Source organism: Meriones unguiculatus, chromosome 1 (genome assembly GCF_030254825.1).
Source record: "Meriones unguiculatus strain TT.TT164.6M chromosome 1, Bangor_MerUng_6.1, whole genome shotgun sequence".
Classification (NCBI taxonomy): Eukaryota; Metazoa; Chordata; class Mammalia; order Rodentia; family Muridae; genus Meriones; species Meriones unguiculatus.
This window is the reverse complement of record NC_083349.1, coordinates 19,539,029-19,562,910: the sequence shown is the minus strand read 5'-3', so window position 1 is coordinate 19,562,910 and position 23,882 is coordinate 19,539,029. Positions and strand designations below refer to the sequence as shown.

The window sequence follows — 23,882 nt, the reverse complement described above, 5'->3', positions numbered from 1 at the left end:
TTTTATTTTTGTTTTTTCAAGACAGGGTTTCTCTGTGTACTCTTGGCTGTCCTAGACTCGTTTTGTAGACCAGGCTGACTTTGAACTCACAGAGATCTGCCTTCCTCTGCCTCCCAGAGTGCTGGGATTACAGGCGTGTGTCATCAGGCACCATGAGAGACTCCATTTTATAAGAAGCTTTTGACTCCATTTAGAAGATGGAGGGTGGCTGTGTGCCTTGGTGGACGCATGAATAATACCATCTGTCCAGCACCACACAGGAAGCACAGATTGATAAATCACTTACTCCCAGGAGTGGAGAGGGCGCCACCCTAAAAATTTATCTGAGTGAATTGAGACTGTAGGGACACACAGGCATGTTAAATTCATACTAGAGAAACCAGACTCAGGAATTCACAGACCAAGAAAAAAAAAATGGACATACCTCACTCAGACTTGATAAAGAGACCTAGTTCAGGGGTGGATGGCGATGTCTCCACCCCAGTGTGTAGTGTGTGTGTGTGTGTGTGTGTGTGTGTGTGCGCAGAACTCACAGGCAGAGAACATGTAACTGTCCCAGGGACTGTGCTCAGCTTGGTGCCCACTGTTAATGTGACTTATTCAACAACCATCCTCCTGTTTGGACTTGCCATCCATCTCTCTACCTGTTGGCTCATCCTGGACCCAGCCCTGCCCTTCCCTTCACCTCATTCCTGTACCTCAGCTCTGACCGTACAGCAGGCCCGACTCTACACAAACCACTACAGCCTCTCCAGCCCCTGCCCTAGCTCCATTCTGCCCTTTATCTTATCAATACAGAGACTCTTATGGCCCTATCAATTCCCCAGCTCTGGCTTCTCAGGACTCTTTGAAACTTCCTGCCTCTTTAAACCTTTGTAGCCATTATGTAACATGCGTATATAGATAGAGCTATAGATAGAACTATTTACTGTGTGGTGTGTGATCTGAGAGTCAATATTAGTAATTAAGATTGGAATGAAAGAACCTGTGTTTGCCTCGGCCAGGCTATCAAAGAAAGCGGGATTATCTGGCAAATGCTGCCATTGAAATGGCCTTACCTTGTGAATGTACTGCTGTTAATCAATACTTTCTAACATTGTGGAAAGACACAAATGTGTTTGTCTCTGTTTCTCACTTAGCATAACAAGGATAACACCCAAGCGATGTCTACTCCCCCGGCCTGCCTTCAGCAGCATCATGCAAGACCTACTTTAGCCAGAGTCCTCCAGCCTGGTGTCTCAAGCACTGTCCATTCCTGCCCTTTAATTCTGTGTCCCTTGCTTATGCTGGACTGGCTGAGCCCATCCTTTCTACTGCAAGGTGTACTGCTAGCCCCGAAGCTGATTTGGTGCTCATAGAGCCTTCCCTGCTGTGCTGTAGCCACGGTCACTGAACAATTTTCTTTTTCTTTAATACTGTGCACATGCTGGGTACAGAGCATCTAGATACATCACCTTATAGTCTATTTTCAGCCCTTTTAGTGCGAGTGTGCATGTGTGTGTCCACAGGAATCACAGCAATCGGTGTGTATTGGGACACACACACAGATGGGGTCTCTACCTCTCTCTTGTTGGGGTACACACACAGATGGAGTCTGTACGACTCTGTGTGTTGGGGTGCCTGCACAGATGGGGCCACACTGCTGTTTCTTGGGGTACATGTACAGATGGGTTTCATGTGCTTTCTGGGGCTTGTGTGTTGCCCTCAGGGGCCTGGTGAGGGCTGACTGTATTCCCTGTCTTTCATTCAGGGCACTGGCTGCGGCTGCCCTGCCTCCCCAGTCTTCCCGGAGGTGTCTGTGCACAAGCCCCTTCCTCTATGAATACCTCGCTGTGCAGGGCTCCGCGTCTTGATCCAATTTCTGTGATTTATATTTTCCATAATTCTATTTGGTCAGGACTTTCAAATTTATTGCACAGTTGTGTTCTGTGTTCCCTGTAATATAGGAGAACGCTGTTTGCCGAGCTTGCTCCCTCGTGGGAAACGTGCTTTCCTGCATTCCTCTCCCCCCTTGATGTGCTAGCTGGAGCTCCCCTCGCCTCCCCCCTTTCGGGGTGTCTGCAACGTCTCCAGGCAGCCAGCCTTCCTCCCTAACCCTCCCAAGACTGGGCTGTTTCTTCTTTAAACAGTGCTTTGGGCTGCCCAGGCAGCTTTCTAATGTGGTGGGCTCTGGTGCAGGGGACAAAGGGAGTACTCTAGGAGTAAAATGTCTGTGATAAGAACAGCAACAGGCCAAGTTCTGGAGGTGCATCAGGCCACGGCACCATGTGCAATCAAGCCACAGTCACTAACAGCAGTAAGATACCCCCAGTTTTGCAGGGCTGTTCTGAGGTGTGCTCCCATGGTGCGGGGCTCCTGTCCTGCAGCTCCACCTCTCCACCCCCCCTAGGTCCTCTATGCATGACAGGACATACACAGTTGAGGGGAGTCTGACAACTTTATTCCCAGACCCCAGAAGGTGAAGGCATTGCAGCAGGATGGGCCCTGAGCTCTGGAGAAAGCTGGGGCAGAAAGAGGGTTGGAGGGTGCAGAACTGGAATAACGGCCCCTGGCAGGAGTCGGGACGGACGGTCTCTGCTGCAGGGCATCTCTGGGCTCCTTTACTTCCAGCGCCCACCGACTTTGCCCTTGGCTGTGGCACCAGCCTTCTTGCTGCTGCAGATGGGAAGCAAGTTGTGCTTAAGGATCAGAGGGTCCAGCCAACTAGTGGAAAACTTCAGCTTCTGTCTACCCAAGCTGCTGCCCCCCACTTCCGATGCACACACCTCATTCCAGCCCGAGCAGTGGGAGCCGACTCACCTGCGGTAGGCCTGACAGGGCCTGGATGCTAGTGTGGTTAGGACAGGGTTAGCTGGGTACCAGGGCTCACCTTCTGTTCTCCTGCCTTAGCCAGGAGGACTACTGCAAACAGACCCATGCCACCGTAGCTTTGAAAACTATTGTTTTTGAAAAGCCCGTGTCTTTCCGGATGACAGCTAAGGGTAGCTGTGCCCAGGACTTGGGACCATATTATTTGAGACCCTCTGTACCCCAGCAAGCTGAAGCGGGAGAGGTGCTGTGCGATGGTCCAGGCAAACAGGAGGATAAAAGGACGTGAGCCCTGGAGGCTGCCCAGTGGGACCTTGGTCGGATGATGTTGTGGCCTCATCTGAGCACCCTGACACAGCATACACCAGTATGCACATGTACATGGCATCTCCTCAGACCAGCCTTTCATGAGCCTCCAACAGAGAGGCAAACCAACAGACCCTTTCTGGGTCTGTGGAAGGATGGAGAAAATTCCCAGAAACAGGAAATCTAAGCAGCTCCATTTGATTCTGTCCTTGGAGTATGACAACTCCATGTCCAGGCTCAGCATTAGACTCCCAGCTTTATATCAAGCTCAGAACCCAGTGAGGGATCTGTTGCAACAGATCCTGGAGTCCTGTGGGACCTGATTCCTTGTGTGGAGGGGTTACCCTCCAGAGGAGTCAGTTCATTCATATTCTCTCTCTCTCTCCTTCCATCTTATATATCCCAAGCTGGCCTTGGAACTTACTCTAATCTTGAGCTTCTGATCCTTCTGCCTTCTGTCTCCCTCACAAAGTGCTGGGGTTATGGATGTGCTCCAGCTAAGGTACTGGGATTCAATGAATGGTCTTGTACATGCTGGGCAAGCATTCCACCCACTGAGCTATACGTTCACACATCCCCTTTTGTTAGCTGAGATAGGGTTTCATGTAGCCCAGGTTGGCCTTGATCCCGCTTCCAACTCTGAAGAGGCATTGAGATTACCATACCCTGTTGCAGGCTCCGTGCTGGCCAGCACATCATAGAGGCAGGAAGGTATCCCTAACAACCCCCATCTGGCACCTCCTGCATGCAGGAGAGAAAGGAGCCAGGGGGTCCCAGGGCCCAGTTAGTCTTGTTATTGCTCTGGTAAGGGCCAGCCACCAAGAGCCCTTGTTCAGGGACTGGCTAAAATGTCTAGGCCCTGAGCAGGGTTGCTGGTGGCTGGTCCTGGGGACTCTGGGCCCAGCACAGAGCAAGAAGAGTCTGGGCTACTTACTGCTTCTGGGCTTGGTCAATGCGGCTCCTGAGGGTGGTGATCTGTAACAACACAGGTGACTTACTGTGACAGAGACTTGGGAAGGCCAGCCAGGCACTGGCCAGGGGACACATGTCTTCACCACAGGGTAGGCCAACCGTGGCAGACCCACTGTCTCCTCATTGCAGGGACACAGCATTCTGTGCCATTTTCCTTACTGTCTCCTGGCTCCTTTGTGAGAGGGTACTGTTTTGTCCTCAGGCTGCGTCTTGACTTGCTCTCTCTAGCTACCACACATAGCAGCTCTCAGCTAGCTACTTACCTTGTGGCTGTGGCCAGATGCAGGGAGGAACAAGGGATGGAGTGGAGGTAAGGCCTTCAGACCTCCCTAACCTCCACCTCTGACTCCAGACCCCAACCTTCCTGCTCCTTGGCCCATGGTGCCTGCTCCTGACTTGGTGGCCCAGAGGCCCTGGGCACCAAGTGGAGCTCTGGGAAGGCAAGAGACTTCCTTTCTCATCTGCCAACAAGGGCAGCAGGCTGACCTCATAGCCACCAGCTGAGGTCAGGAGGGAGGAGCTGGGGCAGGAGGAAAAGTCCGTTTGCCACCAGTGTCCTCAACAACCCAGGTCTTTGCCATGCGAGAGGCTAGCTGAGCATTGCACACCCACAAGCCTGGCCTGTAGCAGGCTCTGCCTACTCACAACTTGGCCAGCATCTCCACTCTGGCCCGGACAGTCATGATCTAGAAAAATCGAGATGGTTATGAGGTTGGGTGGTCAGCTGGGGCTTCAAGGCCCTAATAAGTATCAGTCCATCTTCTGATGGACTGCCAGGCTCTGAAAATGCAGAAGACCAGGCACGAGCAGAGTGTATCTGGAGGTTTTGGGTTCCTAGGTCAGCTACGGTTGCTGAGGAGAGTGGCTTGGCCTCTGATTGGTGGAGCCTTCTCTGAGCTAGCTCCTGGGGGTAGCCTTGAGGCTGAGGGATGAGTCTCTTTCTAGGGATGGCCAATGACAGAGATATGGAGATTGAGGCTCTTCAAAATTGAACAATTAAGACCCATCTCATCTACCCAGAGGTTGCAAGAAGGAGCCAGGACTTGCATGTCTAAGGCTGTGGAGATGACCGTGTGTGAGTTCCCATCTCTTCCCTCACTGGGCATTGGGCACTGATTTGCCGGTGCCAGGTGTTTGCATTTGTACGAAGCAGAGTGGGCACTAGGGCAGGTGCCTATATCCATAGTGGGTGGAATAAGCATGGCTTTTATCTCATCCCACAAGGAAGGTCCTGCCCTGCCTCTGCAGCCCCCTACCTTACCCTCAGTACCTATGAAGGTTGCAATCCCATTCCAGATGTCCTGAGCCCCCCAGAGGAGACACAGTACTAAAAGTTTCCAGTTTCAGATGAAGGTATGAGTCAGCCTGCCTGTATGCTTGTCCACCCTGAAGAAGCAGATGTCATGGGGACCTCAGCAGCTTGAGAACCCATAACAGTTCTAGCTACATCACTGGTCAATTCGGGTGCAGGTCCCAGGTTGATAGCTCAGTACCTGTCCTGAAGGACAGTCTCCAGCAGTGAACCTCAGCTGGGCTCAATGGAACCATGTCTCAAGGCAAAGGCAAGAACAGAGTATGACTGGGAGGTGGGGAGACAGCTGACCTCCCCTGGAGAGTGAGATCCTGAAAGCCCAAGAACCAGAGATACCTAGACTCACATCATATTTCTGGCGCTTCAGCTTCTCTCCAAACTCGAATTTGTCAGTCTCCAGTTGGTACAGGGTATCCCAGAGTTCCTTGGCTTTGTCCCTGGAAGATGGGAAAAAGGAGATTTGATGGGATGAAGCTAGAAAAGCAGGGCTTAAGATCCTGCTTCTTCCTCTAGCTACCACAGAGAGCTATGACTCAGTTCTTTGGGGGAAAGGCCCAGTGCCATTTGGGAGGGCCACTTTACCTCAGCTTGTCATCACTAAGATGGTCGATGTTCAGCGGCTTGCGTCTTTCTGCAAGAATCTTCTTCTTCATTTCGCGGGCTGTCTGCTTCTTGCCTCTCTTCTGGTCAGCCTGGGGAGTGGGAGGGGATGAGGGGCCCAGTCTCAGAAGGTATGTGGGACAAACACCAGCTCCACATGAAGGACACTTCAGGGCTCTGAGCACATTCATTACCTTGGCCAGGTAGCTGCTGTAGTTGGCGCCCATGGAGGATAGAGCCTTTTTCTTCTTCAAGTCATCCTCGGCTCTCCTCTTGGCATCCTCCTCCTCTCTTCTGGCCTTCTCCTCCTGTGGAGACCCCCCATCCCCCAAGATCCTCAGGGCCTGCCCTTTGCAGGAGCCTTCCTTTGAGCAGGCTTCAAAGACTAGCTCTGGACTTAGAGCCTCCTGGAAGGAAGCTGCTCTCTTTTAGGTTTCTGTAGAGCAAGAAGCACTAATTCAGTGGCTCTGATTGTTGGTCCTGCAGAGGGCCCCAGTAAACGAAAGGCCTAAGACTCTGTGTTTCCCTGGCTACACAAGGAGGTTGCAGCAGGATGACGTAGTCCTTACCGCCAGTCTGTTCTGGCGTTCTCTCTCCTTCTCAGCACGGATCCTCTGCTGCTCAGCCCTCTCTGCACGACGCTTCTCCTGCAGCCAAGAGGGCAGAATGGTCAGCCCTACCCTGTCATGCCCAGGCCCTGAAGAGCACCCAGCAGCCTCCCTGGGCAGCAGTACTCACAATTCTTTCCTTGAGTGCAATCAGCTCCTCTTCTTCTTTCTTTCTAGCTTCAAAGTGGCTGTCAATGAGGGCTTGGAGCTCCATGAGGTCCTTGTTCTGACGCTTTTTCTGGATATCCTGGGGGAAAGAGAAAAGTTCCTACCTCTGTTTACCAGCCTTGGGACCACCTGTAGGGGCACCTTCTGCCTGGCTCCTACAGCTGTTGCCTTCCTGAGGCCCAGAGTGGCCTGTTCTGGAAACCATAGACAGGGTCAAGATAGTGCCTTTTCTGTGGAAGAATCTAGGCTCTGGCTAATCATGAATACAGCACCATTCTTAAAGCAACCCTGGCTCTGACTTGTCTCTGTCATCCTCAGAGATGGCCTCTTGAACTGGGCAGAGAAGAAACCATGAGATTAGGTTGCTTCATACATGGATGAGTGTTTGTACAGATAAATGGATAGATGAATCAGTAGATAAATGATAGACAGCTGAGAGATGGGACAGGTGGATGAATGTATGGATGGGTAGGTACAAGAATGGATGGAGGAGAAGGGAGGGGATGTGTATTTCCATGGGTCTGGCTGCTTGAGAAGACATGACCTGAAGCTTAGTCTAAAGTTCAAAGACTAGAGTTTGGGACAAGAGTGATCTGGGCCCCATAAACTTACATCGAAGTCTACTTTCTCCCCTTCTGGGATCTTTGGAGCAGTGAGTCTAGGGAAGAGACACAGAAGTTGTTTCATAAGCAGGGACATCTGGGACCATCCCACAGTGGAGGCCAGCCGACCTCGAATCTAGGCTGGCCCTCCTCTTTCTTGCACCCTGGCACCCAACAGAGCATGCCCTGACTAAAGCAGATTTGCCTGGCTCTTTGTTCTTGGATTTCTAACCCACGTCCCAGGGGTCATTTGCTTCTTCTTAGAAGGTGTCACCCTGTTTGTATCCACCTCTGTTTTGCTCACTGCTTCATGCCACCTTTCTTAGACACATAAAACAAATGCAGCCAAGTCCTAGCAGAAGGCAGGACTTTCACAGGCCCTCCAGGGTCACTGCCAGGCATCAGCCTCTGGGGTAAGACCTGTCTTGTGGCTCTGGACACCCTTTTAATCTTTTTTTCTGGGTGCCCCAATGAAGGAGAGCCTGTAAGGGGAAAAGGAGCCCCCAGCCCGCTGGCCGTGCGACCCCCTCCTCCTGCCAACACATTCCAGATGGAGCAGGGAGCCCAGACAACTGCGGCTTTTAGAAGCAGGCCACAGAAGAAAGGGGAGCTGAACAGCGATCAAAACCTGGAGATCCGGGAAGGGATTTTTCTAAGCTCTGAAGCCCCAAAGTTCCCTCCAAGGGAAAGCTGTACAGATGATGTTGTGCAAATGAAAAACTTATGTATGTGGGGGGGGGAAAAAAAGAGCAAAATTGAAACGCAGAGGGGGAAAAAAACCAGACTGAAAAAAAAATCTTTTCAGCAAATACAGAGAAGATTTATATCCCCGAGTAAACGGACGATTAAGCAAACATGGAGATGTGTCGGCCATGAGATAAACGAGCAAGGGGCACAAGCCACTGACTCGCAAAGAAAGACGACCAGTTAGTGAACACCGACGGTTAGCGGTGGTGCCATCGGAGGAATGCTAAAGCAAACAGCCATGAGATGCGGTTGGCCGCTCATCAATGGGTGAGGGGCAGACGCCCTTTCCCGCCTCTCGGCACAGAGGATGTGGGACACAGACTGCTCACAGGCCACGTAGGAGACCGCCTTGGCTGGGCCCTGGTGGAAAGCAACTTGGCAGTGAATGCCAAAGTCTTCAGAGCATTGGTCCTCTTTGACCCAGTAATTCCAGTTCTGGGAATGTGGCCTAGGCAAATAGCCCTCAAGACAGAAAATGCTTTCTGCCCAGCATTATTTATGATTGTAAAATATTGGGGGAAGCCTGTGATAGGGGAATGGTTAGGAAAATTATGGTTTGTCCAATTGATGGAATATTATGTGGCCATTCAAAATATTTAAGAAGACTATGTAAAAACATGGAAAAATACTTATGAATAGTGCTAAATTTTTTTAAAAGCAGAATTCAAGGCTGTATAGACAGTCCCGTGCTTGAAAAAACACAGTCAAGATCTTTATTTTCCAAGAACTTGATGTAGAAAAAGAGCAGGAAGAAATAAAGACCTTTTTTTCCCCTCTCTGGGCCTTTCCACAGTCTGGCTGGTGGGTGAGTGGGAGAATTATGGATGGATTTTTTTCCCCTTCATTTGACTTTTATGTATTTTCCAAATTTTCTTAATGAGGTGTTTTATTTTCATATTGAGAACATAAATAATTTTTCTAAGATGAGAAACTATCTCACAATCCTGCGTTACTTTATGTGAACTTGATTTAAAACAGCATTCAAGCGAGGAGTATGGGCCAGCCACACTCTTCACCGAGCTCCATTCTTCTCTCGAGGATGGGGAGGGAAATGAGGGGCCAGTGCCAAAAGTTCAACCTTGTTCAAGAGCAGGGAACAGGCAGACAGGCTCAAAGGGACAAGAAAGGCCTGTGTATGGAGGGCTGTGGACTTCTAAGCTCAAGATTCTGGATTCAACCAGCCCCTGGTGCACTCACAAGTAGTTATGTGAGGCTGAGGTAAATCCCTACAGAGCAGCTCACAGTGGGCTCAGCCCCTGAGCAGTAGGCTATTTTTGACCAGATCCATCCAGAGTAGATTCTCATCTTAAGTAGGAGATCCTAGCCTCTCAAGCCCATATCTATCTATCTATCTATCTATCTATCTATCTATCTATCTATCTACCTATCTATCTAAAGACCTGGGCAGTTCCCAACATACCAAGGCATGGAATATGTGTGTTTTAGTCTGTGGCCTCCTCCTTAACTGTGTGGGCTGATGGGGAAGAATGGCAAATTCTGTCCCTATCATCTTCCTCCATTTGGGCTTTTCTTCTAAAGCAAGCCTGCCCCCCTCCTGTTCTGGCATTCCCCCATAGCTCTGCCTGGATCCCATACTTACTTGGGTCTTGGTTTCTCCTCTAGTCATACGGCCAGCATGGAAAGGGGGAAAGAGAGACCAGGTAAGATAGGATGGTCGTTCCTGCCACAGGATCCACCAGACTGGAGGGTTCTACTCAGCCCACCCAGACCCACCCCTCTATCCAGCAGCACCATACCTATGAAATTTCTTAGGGCCTCTAAGAAGGACTTAGGGTATGGGGATGAAGGGAAGAAGGGAGAAACCACAGCAAGACATATGTGTCCGCAGAGGGATGGAAGGGAGGGAGAGGTAGAAAGACAAGACACCTGTCTGGGAAGTCTGGGATGCTGGCTTGTCTGCACTAACCAACCACTGCCTCTGAGTGGGCAGAAGCCCAGCCCTGGCTCCCTAACTCCATGGTGGATGCACATAGAGCCTTAGCATCTTGCCACTGAGGTCCTGTGCCACGGAGAAAAGGAAGACAGACAGACAGACACACATGGACAGGTAGACTGAAAGGGCTGAAAAATCAACAACATAGACACTGGACCGTCGGTTCCTCTTGCCCCACACGGGCAGAGCCAGAGTCCTGTGCAGGTGGAGCAGGGAAGCTGCAACAGCGGCCGGCAGGCCTTACCTTCCTCGTCCTCCTCCTGCTCCTCCTCGGCGACAGCATCTTCACGGTGTGGGCGCAAGCGCACATGCAAGAAAAAAGCCACACAGCTGCAGAAGTGCAGAGGCCACACAGCAGCAGTGGCCACATGGACAGCAGAGGCAGGCGCACACAGGGCCCGGTGCCTGAACGTGGCAGGTCAGCTCCTACACCCTCCTACAGGCTTGGCCCCCTTCATGAACCCTGTTTTCAAGACTGAATTTTCAGTGTAGTCAAGGATGACGTTGAATGCCTTATCCTCCTGCCTCCACCTCCCAAATGCTGTGATGATAGGTACGTTCCGCCACACTTGGTGTATGCAGTACTGGGAATTGAACCTAGGGCTTTCTGCAGTCTGGCAAAGGAGGCTTGTGTGTGAATAGAGAGCATGGGGACCCGCCTTGCCTAAAACTGGAGCTAGGTTTGCCCCTGGGAAGATCCTGAGGCTGTACCCTACCTTCCAGCTGTCATGGAACCTTCCATTACTTTCTACTGCATAGTCTTGTACCTGGGCATACACCATGGTTTTTACAGTCACTTTATTTCAAACTCTTTGCTTAAAAGTCTTTGCTCGTAGGGCCTGCCTGAGATCCAAACATAGTTTTGGCTCATCCATATCTATGAGCTTTGACAGGTTCAGCCCTCAGGAAAGGGCCTCCTGATCCTGGGAACCTGCCCTCTGACCCCTAAGAGGCTTTTTCCCAAGAGTCTTAGGGGGGCCTCTCTACTTCCTTTTCTTTAGAGCCTTGCCTCAGCTGGTTGCCCTGAGGAAGGGCTGCTTCCTGGGAGTGTGAACCATTCTGAAAGACATCAGGGATTGGTATTGACCCCAGCCAGGGAATGCAGCTGCTCAGCATCACTCTTGCACTGTTGTCATTTATCCTTGCTCTGGCTTCTGGCAGAAGCAAGGCCACTGACATGTGTATGCTCTGCTCGCGTGGAACACAGTAAGACCTGACGGGGGAGCATCTGTAATTCCCAAAACCTTTGTACTTGGTCTGTAGCCAACAGGCTCCATCCAAGGCTTGGGTGGGGGGTTTTGCCTGTAGTGCCTTTCTGGAACACCTATTTCTCACCCCTCCAAAAGACAGATGGTTACTTAACAACCAAAGCATGTGGCAGCAGTGCCTGAATAGACAGCTTACACCTACAGGAAGAGCTTGATGCCCCTCTTGCCTAACATCTTAGGAGAGGCCATCCAGGGAGCAGTGGGATGCTGCAGAGCCTACTCTTGCCTGAGGTCCAAGGGAGTGGCCTGGGGAAGGAAGTGAAGGGGCTGATGGGCTCACCCTCCCCTTATGAGATTCTGGAGACAGGGAGGGATGGGGTGATTCTAAGGGTTGCATGAGAGGCAGCTGCATAGTGGCAAGGTAAGGCTTCACCGGTGCTCTTTCTCCCCACCCTCCTGTCCGTCCATTTGTCTGTCAGTCAGTCTCAGTTCTGGTCCCAGGAAGGCCTGGTGCCCTAAGATGTGTGGCCTGAGAGCATCCCTGGGTCCCTCTCCTATCTTGTTCTTATCCAGGTGTTTCTTCTCAGGCCCAGCCACCAGGAGCCTGCAAGCATGTGAATGGAGGGGCCAAATGGGTTCCCTGAGTCCAGCCCCTCCTCCCTTCCCCAGTGTAACCAGCCCTGCTGCTAGGTTGACAGTCCCCCTCCTAACCTCCCCCCAGCCCCTGTCAATTCTGCTTGATGGGTGTGTCTGGCTCAGGCCCAGGCACTGGGTGGGATGCTGGGATCTGACTGATTGCCTGTTCACATGCATGGCCCCTGGCTGTTCCAGGTCTCTGACATCCCCACCTTGGGCCTCAGCCTGACTTTTTGCTTCACCCCACTTGCCTCTCCACCCTTCCTTCAGCGTCATCCTCCTTACTTTCCTCCCTCTGGTTTGATAGCTGGGGTAGGTTGGACACTACCTAGCCATACTCTCTGCTTTGCTACCTATCCTGACCCAGGGAATCTCTAGCACCCATCTTCCTAAGACTTGCTCTGAAGACCCAGGACAGCCCATCTGTTCTATTCAATCTTCCTGACGGAGGCCCAAGAAGAGCCTTGTTCCTTGCCCTTAAACACTATGACTGAGGACTGTCACTGTCGGCCACCTAGGCCAGCAGATCAGGCTAGCTTCCCTATTCTTTACTGCCCTCAGCCCAGAGGCCAGCAGGACTTAGTTGGTCATGGGCGCATCGGAAAGGTGGTGAGAGGGAGGCAGTCAGAGATGGGTGAGGGAGGAAGGAAAGGCTCCTCATGGCTGTGAGGTGGACATGGACCTACCTTCTTGAACTTCCTCTGTGGAGCAGCACCAGGGGAGGAGAGAGGGAGGGAGGAGAGAGAATGAGTGAGTGGAAGGCAATGTGAGAGAGGGGAGAGGGAAGAGGTGTACAGGGGAGACAGGAGAACACGGCACCCTCTTGTTCCTTCTTGGCTGGCTCCTGCACACACACCCACATGGCCACATATGTCACGTGGCATTAAAGTCATGTCACATACCTGGTTCGGGGGCTAAGGAGGGCCACGGAACAAGAGGCAAAACCGCGGGTCAGAGGTCAGAGGTCAGAGAAGGGATCCAGGTTAAAAGGAAACAGCCGGTCACCGGGGGAGTGGGATACGTGCGGGAGGTGAGCAAGAGACTGTTAGAGTTAGCTGGGGTCCTACCACCCTCCCACAACCCAGATTCTGGGGCCCGCTCAGAACTTGGGAATACGAGGGGCTGAGGGGAACCAATCTTACTCCCAGCCTATCCTGCCTCATGAGTAGGGAAACTGAGGTGAGGGCTGAGAATCTGGCCCTTGCTTTTGTTGCAGTGTCTCTCTAGGTTCCTTCCCTCACCCACCCACCTCCTGTCTGCCCTCAGCTGGGCCCCAGCCTACAGTTGCAGCCTACTTGTAGGCTCTGGTACCCAAGGGGTGCAGAACCAAGGCCTGCTTCGAACACCTCTTTATTTGCCATTCCAGAGCTAGGAGCAAAAGCCTTTTCTTGGACCTCTGCATGGTATAGCCTCTAAAGAGGGTCGTGGTGGGCCCTCTGATTGGGTTGATGGAGGACACAATTGGCTAGGGAAATTGATTTAGGGAGAAGGCCTTGGCATAGGAGGCCTTGGCATGTCCTCACATCAGGCCTTGAAGAGGGGCCTCTGACTAGTCCTGCATCTCTCCCAAATGACCTGAGCTCTTTGGACATTTTGGCATGGTCGATCTGGACTAGCCAAGGTCTCGGTCAACACTATGGACTTTCACTCACTTCTCTGGTAAAGGGCTCAACCCACACCTGGCTCTGTAGTCTGCCCCAGCACTTCTGTACTAGGCTGCCCTCGCTAGCAATGAAAACACCTGGCAGAGTCTGGGCAGCTATGCTGTTTGTGGGGATTCTTGGAGTCCTCATCCTCTTTGGTCAAGCATTGGCCATGGTTAGTGGGTTATGTGGGACCACATGGGGGGCCCCTTGGTTGGCTGGTGCCTCCTTGCTTCCATGCCCTCTTCCCCACACCACATGGCTCCAGCCAGACCCTGGGCTCCACATGGGGACCAGAAGTCCTGTATCCGCATACCTTCCTCCTGGACTTCTGCGGCCGAGGAATGCCAGGGAGTGCAGGGTGGCAGGGAGGAGAGAGGATAGGATTAAAAAGGAGCACACAGCAGGCCCTTAGAGACAGGGGCTGAGTTCACAGCCCTATAAGAGGGACGGTTACACCAAGTTCACCATTAGGACACAGGGCAAGGGCAAGTAGGGGTCAAGTCCTAAGCCAACTCACCTTCCTCCTGGGCCTCCTCTGAGGGTGCGCAAAGGTGACAGAGAGATGGCATGTAGGGGAGAGAATGAATAAGAACAGACATTAGAAACAGGGCCTTTCCTGGGCTCTCTTGGCCCAAGCATGATGAGCAGGTCAGATTCCCATTCTTGGCCTGCAGCAACTAGCCACAGTGAGCAGGGGTCCTTAGGCATCAGCCACTGCCATCCCTGCTGAGGTGCTGAGTTTGTACTTTCCTCAGGCATGGCCCGCTGTACCTTACATCCCATGTCTGGGTGTTTGTGATTCTGCTTTATAGGGTATGCAAATGAGGGTCAGAGCAAGCTCATGCTTTTTTTTTTTGGCGGGGGGGGGGGGAGATCTCCACATGCTCAGACCATTTCTGACCTAGGAGGTCCCATCTAGCTGCCAGGAATGAAGGTTGGGGTCAAGGGGCTTTGAGGAATCAAGAGCCTTCTGGCCAACCCTAGGGAAGGGCAGCCCCAGGGCCACATCTCACTCGGAAACCAGTCTTTCCATCTTCTGGTGGCAAGATGTTTCCTCGGGTTGTTAAGGTAGCAGGTATTTTCAAAATATTTTGAAAACACGGCACCCAGCAGCCCTTGCAGGATGGCCTGTCTGGTGAGCTGCGTGAAGCCTCCCTAAGCTGAGCAGGTGCCAGCAGCAGACAGCTTGTCAGGCCTGGGAACTGCTGTGCCGGGCTGCTCCCAGGTGCACCGGTACTCAGCACTTTGCCCGCCCACACCTGCCCAGGCACGACAGAGCCAGGGAGGGGTCTCCAGCAGCCCAAGGGTACAGCGAAGGAGAGATGCTAAGAGAGACACACAGAGAGAGAAAGGGATATAAGAACAGAGACAGAGAAATGGAGAGAGGTCAAGAGAGACAGAGACAAAGAGAGACTGTGATAAAGGGCCACACACAGAGAAAGGCAGAGATAGAGAGAGAAAAAGAGAGACAGAGAAAGAGCTGGAGAGACAGATGGGGAGACTGGAAAAGAAGCTACAGTGATTCTGAGAGTTACAGTGAATGGGGTCAAGACCCTTGTTATTAATAAATGAGAGTTTTAATGGCCAGAACACACCCCACTTCATACACCATGGATACAATGACCACAGGGCATGTGTGAGTGGTTAATAATTGTCTATTAATCAGTTGAAGAGATAGAGGATTAATTATTTAATTAATGATCAAGACATTGACCATTAATTAAATAATGGTGTTATTAATCACTAACAGAGTTAATGACAAGTGATGATGGTTAATGATGCATTAATGATGAAGGAAGTAGACAGTTAATTGTCAGCTCAGGGAGGGTCCCCACAGGCCTTCTCATGGATGGGTATTGAGAGGCCTGTGGCTTCCTGAGTTACCTTCCTCTTCGTATTGTTCTGCATTAGAATAGAACAAAAGAAAAGAGCCACATTAGCAGAAATGGAACTGGGGAGGGTGAGACATTTGAAGGATCGGCCTGTTTTGTCCCTGGTTAGCCTGATATTTTCTGCTGGTTAGGGATCAGGTCTGGGATCCTCAGCCCAAAGAGGCTGTGTGGCAGCTTGGGGAGTCAGCAAAGTGTAAGCATGAGGACCTGAATCAGATCCCAGGATTCAAATAAAAAACCAAGTGTGATTACACACACTCTCATAATCCCAGCGCTGAGGAGGCAGAGGCAGGAGAATCCCTGGGACTTGCTGGCCAGCCAGTCTATGCTGATCATCAAGCTCCAGGTTCAGTGAGAGACCCCTTGTCTCAAAAAACAAGGTGGACAGCTTCTGAAAAATGACATCGGAAGTTGACCTCTGGCCCACACATTATGAACACATCTGTAGCACTCCTATATACACACACACACACACACACACACACACACACACATAGGCTTTGTGGCTTTAGAAGGGAAAATATCTCAGCCACAAGGAGACATTGGATGTCTCTAGATGTTGTCCTGCTTTGGCTATGTGTAGGCCTGAAGGTGACAAGGACAGGGAGGCTGCCCAGACTCTGAGTCCTCAGTGCCTCTTACACATGCAGGTAGGTGTTGGGATTTGGAGCAGGTCAAGGTTTGAACATCACAGGAAAAAAAAAAAAAAAAAGGTAAACCAGAGATTTAAGATACTTTGGAAGAAAGATGTTTTTTTGAAGCTCAGTGACTGATCTAGCTGGTCTAGGACTCTCGGGTAAGGGGTTCCCAAGGAACACATGGTGTTCACAGTCAAGCTCTCCTCCCCACAGCAAGGTGACTCTTCTTTCTAGAGATGGAAGTGAAGAGAAAGAAAACAGAGCAGATACTTACCCTCAACTTGTTCACTGTCATGGTGGTGGGAGTGGTGGGAGAGAGAGAGAGAGAGAGAGAGAGAGAGAGAGAGAGAGAGAGAGAGAGAGGGTGAGCTTGTGCTTCTGACCTGGGCCAGACGGCTGTAGATGTAGGTCCAGGAGTCCCACCCCACTAGCAAGGGAGGTGACCATGTGGCAGGGTACTCACGTTTCCTCGTCAGACATAGTGGCGGTGGGTTGTGTCTGGAGAGGGAATGACAACAGAGGGACAGTTGGGAATTGTCTTGGTTTAGAAACCTCACAAGGAAGCAAGCTCTCAGAGATTGGGGCCTAGAGGGGATGTGTATAATCAAGGACCACCTCGAGGTTGCCCTGATTGGCCCTTTTCCCCATGACTCTGATCCCCTTTCCTATTTCCCTGGCTCCAGCCTGGAGCTAGACTCCACAGACTCCATAGCTGACTGGCTGCTGGAAGGTTGTCATATACATCTAACCATGGACAGGTGTCCCCTCTACAGTATTTTTGTGGAATGCCATCTAAAATGCAAATACATGCTCAGGTTGCGGGGGAGGCTCCAGGCCCTCTGGATCTGGGGTCACCCTGCTTGTCTGAGTTGATGACCTCTGGCTGGGGAACCACCCCAAGATGACTGAGTCCAGCTCCAAGGGTACAGACATTCTCAGTCTGCCGGGCTCCTCTTCCCTGAGTGAGCTCAAAATTCCTGCTGTGCCTCATGTTTTCCTCGAGACTCCAAGCTCCTCTTGGGGTGCCCCAGGTCTCCTTTTATGTTCTCTGAAATCCTTTGAGGTACCCCTTCAAATTACAGAGCCCATCGCCGTGGAGACTGAACATGTAAGGGTGAGTCTGAGAAACTTGTCTGCTGGAAGCTCGAGTTTGACACTCGTGCTGAATGGATTGAGCTAACAGCACATACACCAGGGTTACACACATGCTCAGGTATGGTAGCAGCAGGGACAGAGAACTTAGTTCCTGAGAACTGGTCACTGTTCATGCCTGCAGGACCTGGGGCCTGGGAACCTCCATAGAACTGGATCAGAATGTTGACTCGGGGTCTGACAAACAAAGGCCATAACAACACACTGCAGCTGACTCGAAGACAATAGCTCCAGTGTCCCCAGGGAGCTCATATAAGAAAACGGTTGTTCAGGGGCTAAAAATGCACTAGCAGCTTGATGCTAAGGTGGGAGCTGTTTCTATGCCCTGTTGATAACATTAGCTTTCCCAGAACAACTGAAACTTCCTGCAAAATTAACCCACAGATACCTGGGAGGCTCTTGCCAGGCACCAGGTTCAGCCCTGCCTTATCCCTGAGCCTCTGTGTGAGACTCCATCTACCATAAATAAGCCACCCAGCCAGAGCTGCCCAATCTTCTTGCTCCACTCTGATCCCTATCAGTCCTTTTAACTCCTTTACTGCCCTCTGCACCCCCCCCACAGGGGCATGCTGAGGGTTGGGAAGGCCAGGGGGGGTGGAGCAGTGGAGCTGAGGCCCCATCCTGCTTTGCCCACCACTGGTTTCCACTGGACCCACACACCTGTCAGCAGTAAAAGGGGGGGGTGGAGGGTTGTGCATTTATAAGGAGCCAGTGGCAGCTGAAGTGTCCAAAAATAGGCATCAAAACTAGCAAGACTCCTCTGTCCTGAAACCCAAGATGGCAGGGGGGCAGGGTACTGAGAGCAACCCAGTCATCTTGGCTCCCCTCCTGGCTCTTACAGGCATCCAGCAAGGGTGAGGAAGCAATGCCCTCCATTTCCACGTTGGGAAACTGAGGCTCCTGGGGTCCTCTATAGAGCTCCTGAAGGCCCCTATTCCAATATCCCTGAAAGTCAGGGAGGGCAGGGATGGGGTGGCAAGGATGGAACCAGGGATGGCCAAGCAACAACTGAGAAAAAAAACAGTTGTCCTGTAGAGAGCTCTGGCCTTAGAAGGGGGTCTATGAACATAGTCTGTGAGGTCAGTTTCCTTGGAGTTACATGCGAGGCTTCCCTCCTTCAAAGGTGACAGAGTCCAAAATGGGGCAGGAGGCCCTGCCATTCACTTGCTATGGGATCCTGATCACTTCCTGCTTTGGGCCCAGTCCCCTCTGACCAACCTGGTCCCATCTCTTCCAAGGATTCCCGAAGATTTCTAGAAGTCTCAAACTCAGGAAGTTAGGGTTCCTAGCCTGAAAACTTTAGAGAGGCTGGGGCCTGGAGGACTAGGGTCTGTTCTTCCAGCCATAAGCAGGATTAGACATAAGCTTTCTACTAGGCCCAGGCCCTTCCATTCCCTCTGTCCTGCTTTAGCTTGGCCCCTGTCTATCTTGACCTGAACCTTAGGACTCTGCCCCAGATGGCCCCAGATCTCTCTCCCTTGAGCGCATTCCCAGGGTGACCTGAGATAAGTCCACGTCTACAAAATGGCAAGGGTAGCTTAGGTCCCAGAGCCCTAGGCTCCAGGGATGAGTTGAAATCCCATTCCTTCCCTAAGGTCATTCTTCCAGAGCTCCAGATGGGCTCCCAACCAGCTGCCTCACTGCAGGCAGTCTTCAGAGCTCTGGGCAACATTTGCTGAGTTGATCCTTATCTTAACCCTTCTCCCTGGATCTTACCTTAGGAGGACTCCTTTTTCCTTAGGTTCCCAGGAGCCCCCTCCTCCCCACTCCTATTCCTTTTCATTCTATTTTCAGGCCAGGTCTTCAGTGTCATCCCAAGTCTTACCCACCCATGTTTTTGTCACCAACATATAACACACCATGAGGGTCAGGCCCCATTTGAGTGCCCCTTAGATGCTAGGTAGCCAAGCCCTGACATGGTCACCCACTCCTAGGGAGGCTGTTCACGTCCATACCCACCTGCGGTTGAGTCTGAGAAGGGCTGGGGGCTCCTTGCGGACAGGACCAGCAGCAGGCACTGTCCCACAGCCTCACCCCTTCATGTTATAGTGACATCTGATCTTCCCTGGCAGCCCATTGGCCAGCAGATGGGTGGCTGGGGCATGGGGCATGGGGAGAGAGAGGGGGAGGGTGTGCCCAAACAGGCCCCTGACCAAGTATAGGAATGCTCCAGAGAAGGAAGCCCAAGGAGGCGAGGATGGAGGAGACATGCCTGGAGGAGGAGGCAAGGTCTCCAACTGTCCCAGAAAGGTGTCAGCTGCTATTTTTACCTACCCTCCCCCTCAGCAACAGACACATGTTTTTGATGGGCTGACGGAGGGAGGAGGAATGGATTGGGTCAAGCCCAAGGGTGTTCTTGAGCCAAGCTATTGGGGAGGGGTCATCAGAGCCTGGGTTTCAAGTTCCTTGGACCCTATTTCCCTGCCTAAGGTGCCTTGTAGGAGTGGGTACTTTGTTGCCTAACTCCATGTGATACCCCCCGCAGCTCTGCCCTACCTTTCCATCATAGAGATAGCTCAAGATACCTACAGAATGAAGGACCCTGGGTCCCTGGCCCACATCACACTAAACCCCTTAGAGGCCAGGCCTATTTTTCTGAGTGGATATTATTGGAACACATAGAATGAAAAGATGGGTGAAATGATGCCCTTAACATTGTGATAGCTATCCATCTTCCCCTGTGATTAGGGGAGGCTGGGTTATGTTTGGGCCTGTGATTGGTCTGGGGGATCCTTACTAAATAGTGGAAAGCTGGAGGTCATATATCTGTTCCAGGGATGTGGGCCCTGTTGGGCTCTGAGCAGGACTGGCTTTGTGCCTGGCCTTTCTTTCCTCAAGACTCCAGGGGGCACCATCCAACCATGGACACCTCTCCTGGGCCTTGTGTGCCTGGATAGCCCTGCCTCTAGGGAAATAAAGCAGCAAGTCGCAAAAGACTAACCTGGCACTTCCTAGTCTCTCTCTCAATCCTCCCTGGCCCCGGGGGTTGGCCATAGCTGGTGGGGTCCTTGGATCTGTCCAGTTCAGTGGGAAGGCCTGTTTGAAGTATAAAGTAATGGTGGATGGTTTTCTGGGGTATGTGAACCTCAGGGAACTCAGACAGGGCTCCCGTCCTTTCACATCCTAAGGTTAGAGACATCAGATGACCAACAGGAGCCTCATAATATCCCAGTTTCAGCTGAATCTTAGAGTTTCTGGAAGGTTGGGATTGACCCATCACCCACTTCCTACATGTTAGAAATGGGGCCATAAAGTGCCAGAGAGACACAAGACTCAGCTTGTGTTCAAAAGCGAGGGGGGGGGTAGTTTTCCAGCTTGCTGGCTCATAGAACAGGGCTTCTCTACTGCTCTCGTCTCTCTAAGCCCCTGCCCCTTAGAGGCCCCTGGAGTTGCTGGGTCACCCCAACCTTCCTGGCCAGAGCCTATGCTTTCTTCCACACCCATCTATGCCCTTGAATGCCAAATATTGTGGCTGCCCACCTCAGCATGACTGTGAGGGTCCTATAGAGTTGATGAAGCCCCACACTAGTGCCAAAGGGACACTAAATATCTTCTGTGGTAATGCCAGCCTCCCTTCTTATCTGGCTCTACTGAGACCAAGCACATCACTCAGCTGAGGAACACAGAGAACAAACATGAGAGATTTGGTCCAGTCTGTGGTTGTTGAGCCCCTGAATCCAGAAGCTCTTGTCTGAGAGGAATGGGTGTCCTTAGAGGTCTATAGGTAGGTATGCTACCATCTTTGTAATGGCTCCTCACGGCCAGCAGGGGAGGGTGGCTGCCTGCTTCAGAAGACTTTGGCATGTGCTCTCAGTGAGGTCAGAGAGACAGGGCACGTCTTATTTTAGGTAACAGTCATCTCCTCCTCAGGGGACCAGGCCCAAGGTACAGCAGGACAGCATAGAGTGGGCACTGCTGGACCAGCTGCTGCCGGCCACCAAAGACTTGAGCAGGCAACACATGCAAGGTAACACATAACAGGCCCTGTGTGGCCTGGCTGGGCTTGGCGGGGCAAGGAGATGGGGTAAAAGGCTCCCTGGTGACCTGGGATAGGACTAAAGACCCTGGTGGAGGTGGGGCACAAAGTCTGTTGAATGAGGGTATGGGCGTCTATCCAGGAGGCTGAGAAACCGTAGGGTTCGAGGCTTTGCAGGATAGTTGTGGGGGATCCCACAAAGTTGGCCAATAAAAAAACTGAGCCTAGAGGTCAGAGCCTGTCCTTCAAGTGTCTTGGCTTCAGTGGCCTATAAGGGTGACTCCCAGAATAGCGGGGTATTCAGAGGCCACTCAATCTGGGTGTTAAGCAGACTGAGACTGAAAGAGCCCCTAGACCCTGAACCTCGCCCGGCGCCCCTACTTGACCCGTTGTGGCTGGCTCTTCCAAGCCCAGGATAGGATTAGCTGACGTGGCACTTGGGACTCAGCCGCTGTGATCTGGGTAGCAGCAGCCTCCGCACATGAGAGCTCCTCCCGGTTCTAAAAACACACTGATTGGCTCTACAGGTGTTAGGGAACTTTCTGTGTCCTAAAGTGAAGTGGGGCTTCACTTCAAGCAGGGCCCGGAGGAAGAAGCAGAAGCTGTGGGGCCCCTCAGCAGGCTGGCAGGAAGATGGAAGGGCAGTGTCCTGGTGTCCCTGGCAGAGTGGGCACTGTTAAAACAGGAGGTGGGCTCCACACCTGGGACCCAAGTAAGATTTAATAGAGTTGTAATCAGAGGGGCACACCTTTTATTCTCCTCCCAAGGCCCAAGAGAGGGTCTAGGCAAGTCATGGGAGTATGGCACAATAAATACTTTAACACCCTCCCCCACACACACACCATTTGGCATGCCCATGCTGGTCCTACAAGGTTATGAACCTTGAAGCTGTCCTTGGTCACCACCTCATTTGAGTAAGGAAGGGCAGGAAGTGCCCTGTGTCCTAGGAGAAGTTCCTGGTTGAGCAGAGTAGGGCTCTAGCATGGTGAGAATGTGAGCAGGAAGGATGTGGCCATCTACTTGTCTGCCTCAGCAGTTGTATCTGTCGAGCTTTAATCTTCTAGAGCTGTGTGTCCCTACCAGTGGAGTTCGAAGCTTTTCAAAAGTCAAGATTCTGAGTGCCTGGGTAGATGTCACAGTCAAGCTTAGGCCACCATCAGTCAAGAAGCTCTAGATTCTTATGGCAACAAGGTTCACAGTCAAGCCCAGGAGTAGGCCTGGCAAGGGGAGGGAGCCCCTGAGGACATCCCACAGAACTGTCATTCATTTACTTGTCCAGCCACTATACACTCATTTATCCCCACACATCAGCTCTCACAATCACTACTTTCCTTCCTTCCTTCCTTTTCTCCTTTTCATTATTTTCTATTCATCTATCCATCTACTCATCCATCCATCCATCCATCCATCCATCCACCCACTTAACTACTTGCATATCAACCTATCTACTCACCTATCATCTAGTCACCCATCTGTCATTATTCATCTATACTTCTCCATCTATCCATCTCCTAATCCACCCTCCCAGCTAGGCATGTATGCATGTAGGCATCTATCCCTCTTTCTACCCGTAAATTATCTATTCCCTCACCTATACACTCACCCACCCATCCATTTATCCATCTGCTTACACAGCTGCCCATCCATCCACCGATGCACCTACTCACTCATCCGTAACTTACCATCTACCTGTCTATCCACCTATCGTCCATTCATCATTCCCCCATCTACTCGTCCATCCACCTACCTAACGATCAGTCATTCATCTTTCCACTCCTGCATCTGTCTTCTCATTCATTAATTTATCATTTACCTACCTATCTGTCCACCCATCTACCTGACTGCCCATCTATCCGACAATTCTTCTCATCCATATGTTCCTCCACCTCATCTTCAGAGAGTACCCTCTGGGTACTGAGATGGGAAATCCCTGGTGGCAGCACTTGTCTTTAGTGGTCACTACCAGGAACAGACAGAAGTGCCCTTATTCAGGTACTACGAGGTTTATTCTACTCCAGGAGAGGAAGTGTCACCAATGTTCTGGAAGAGGAGTAGACTACATCCATTATTGATACCCCAACTTGTGTCACCCCATACCTCAGATTCTAGAGCATAACACACTGCAAGGCCAGAGTGGTTGCCAACAGAGCTGATATATGCTATGCAGTGTCAAGTGGCCAACAGATGTGGCCTTTCTGTTCTGACCACTTTGGCCCCTGTTAGTGAGCACAGACAATCCAGTGCATGGGGTACTCAAGGTACTTTATTACACAAAATGAGGGATCTCTAAACAGGGCATGGCAGGACTCGGAGTCCTGAGCATTCAGCACGGGGACAGGTACCCCTTGGATCTGGTTGGAATGCTTGCCTTCTCTTCTCCATCCTTCCTTGGCAGCTCTTGGTTCCTCTAGGGAGTGGTCCCTTTAGCTGACTGTGAGAGGCAGAGATGGGGGATTGATCATGAGGATAAGAGAAAATAGAAAATGGAGGGTCCGGGAGCAAAAGAAGGGGCAAATGGCAGCCCCTTCTTGTTGTTGGGGCACAAGAGCAGGATACTGGCAATAGGAAGTGATTTCTTGGTCATGGCTCGAAGCGGCTTCTGGCTGGAGTCTCTCCTAGGAACACAGGCAAGGGTATAGGGTCCATTAGGCTAGGGT

The 23,882-nt window shown here is 51.5% G+C and overlaps 2 protein-coding genes across 6 annotated transcripts in view; both read right to left on the bottom strand.

Annotated features, from left to right (window-relative positions):
* Positions 1-2,469: 2,469 nt before the first annotated feature.
* On the bottom strand, positions 2,470-13,890 carry Tnnt3 (troponin T3, fast skeletal type). Of its 4 annotated transcripts, none has more exons than XM_021633620.2 (11): positions 13,881-13,890; positions 12,824-12,835; positions 9,724-9,742; positions 7,387-7,432; positions 6,737-6,853; positions 6,568-6,645; positions 6,193-6,306; positions 5,981-6,090; positions 5,745-5,835; positions 4,732-4,772; positions 2,470-2,655 (listed from the first exon to the last, which is right to left on the bottom strand). In XM_021633620.2, the coding sequence occupies exons 5-11, from the start codon at positions 6,818-6,820 to the stop codon at positions 2,601-2,603; spliced, it is 573 nt and encodes a 190-aa protein (XP_021489295.2). In that variant the 5' UTR covers positions 6,821-6,853; positions 7,387-7,432; positions 9,724-9,742; positions 12,824-12,835; positions 13,881-13,890; the 3' UTR covers positions 2,470-2,600. The 4 variants fall into 4 exon arrangements, with proteins under 4 accessions (XP_021489295.2, XP_021489278.2, XP_021489304.2 ...); XM_021633603.2 differs by lacking the exon at positions 4,732-4,772 and adding an exon at positions 4,049-4,089; XM_021633629.2 differs by lacking the exons at positions 12,824-12,835; positions 13,881-13,890 and adding an exon at positions 12,608-12,622.
* A 9,580-nt stretch (positions 13,891-23,470) lies between these two features.
* The window catches only part of Lsp1 (lymphocyte specific protein 1), a 32,440-nt gene continuing 32,028 nt past the window's right edge, over positions 23,471-23,882 (bottom strand). For both annotated transcript variants that reach the window (XM_021633484.2, XM_021633493.2), the window contains exon 11: positions 23,471-23,840. The gene's annotated coding sequence lies outside the window, so the exon portion shown is untranslated. The remainder of the gene's footprint in view (positions 23,841-23,882) is intronic.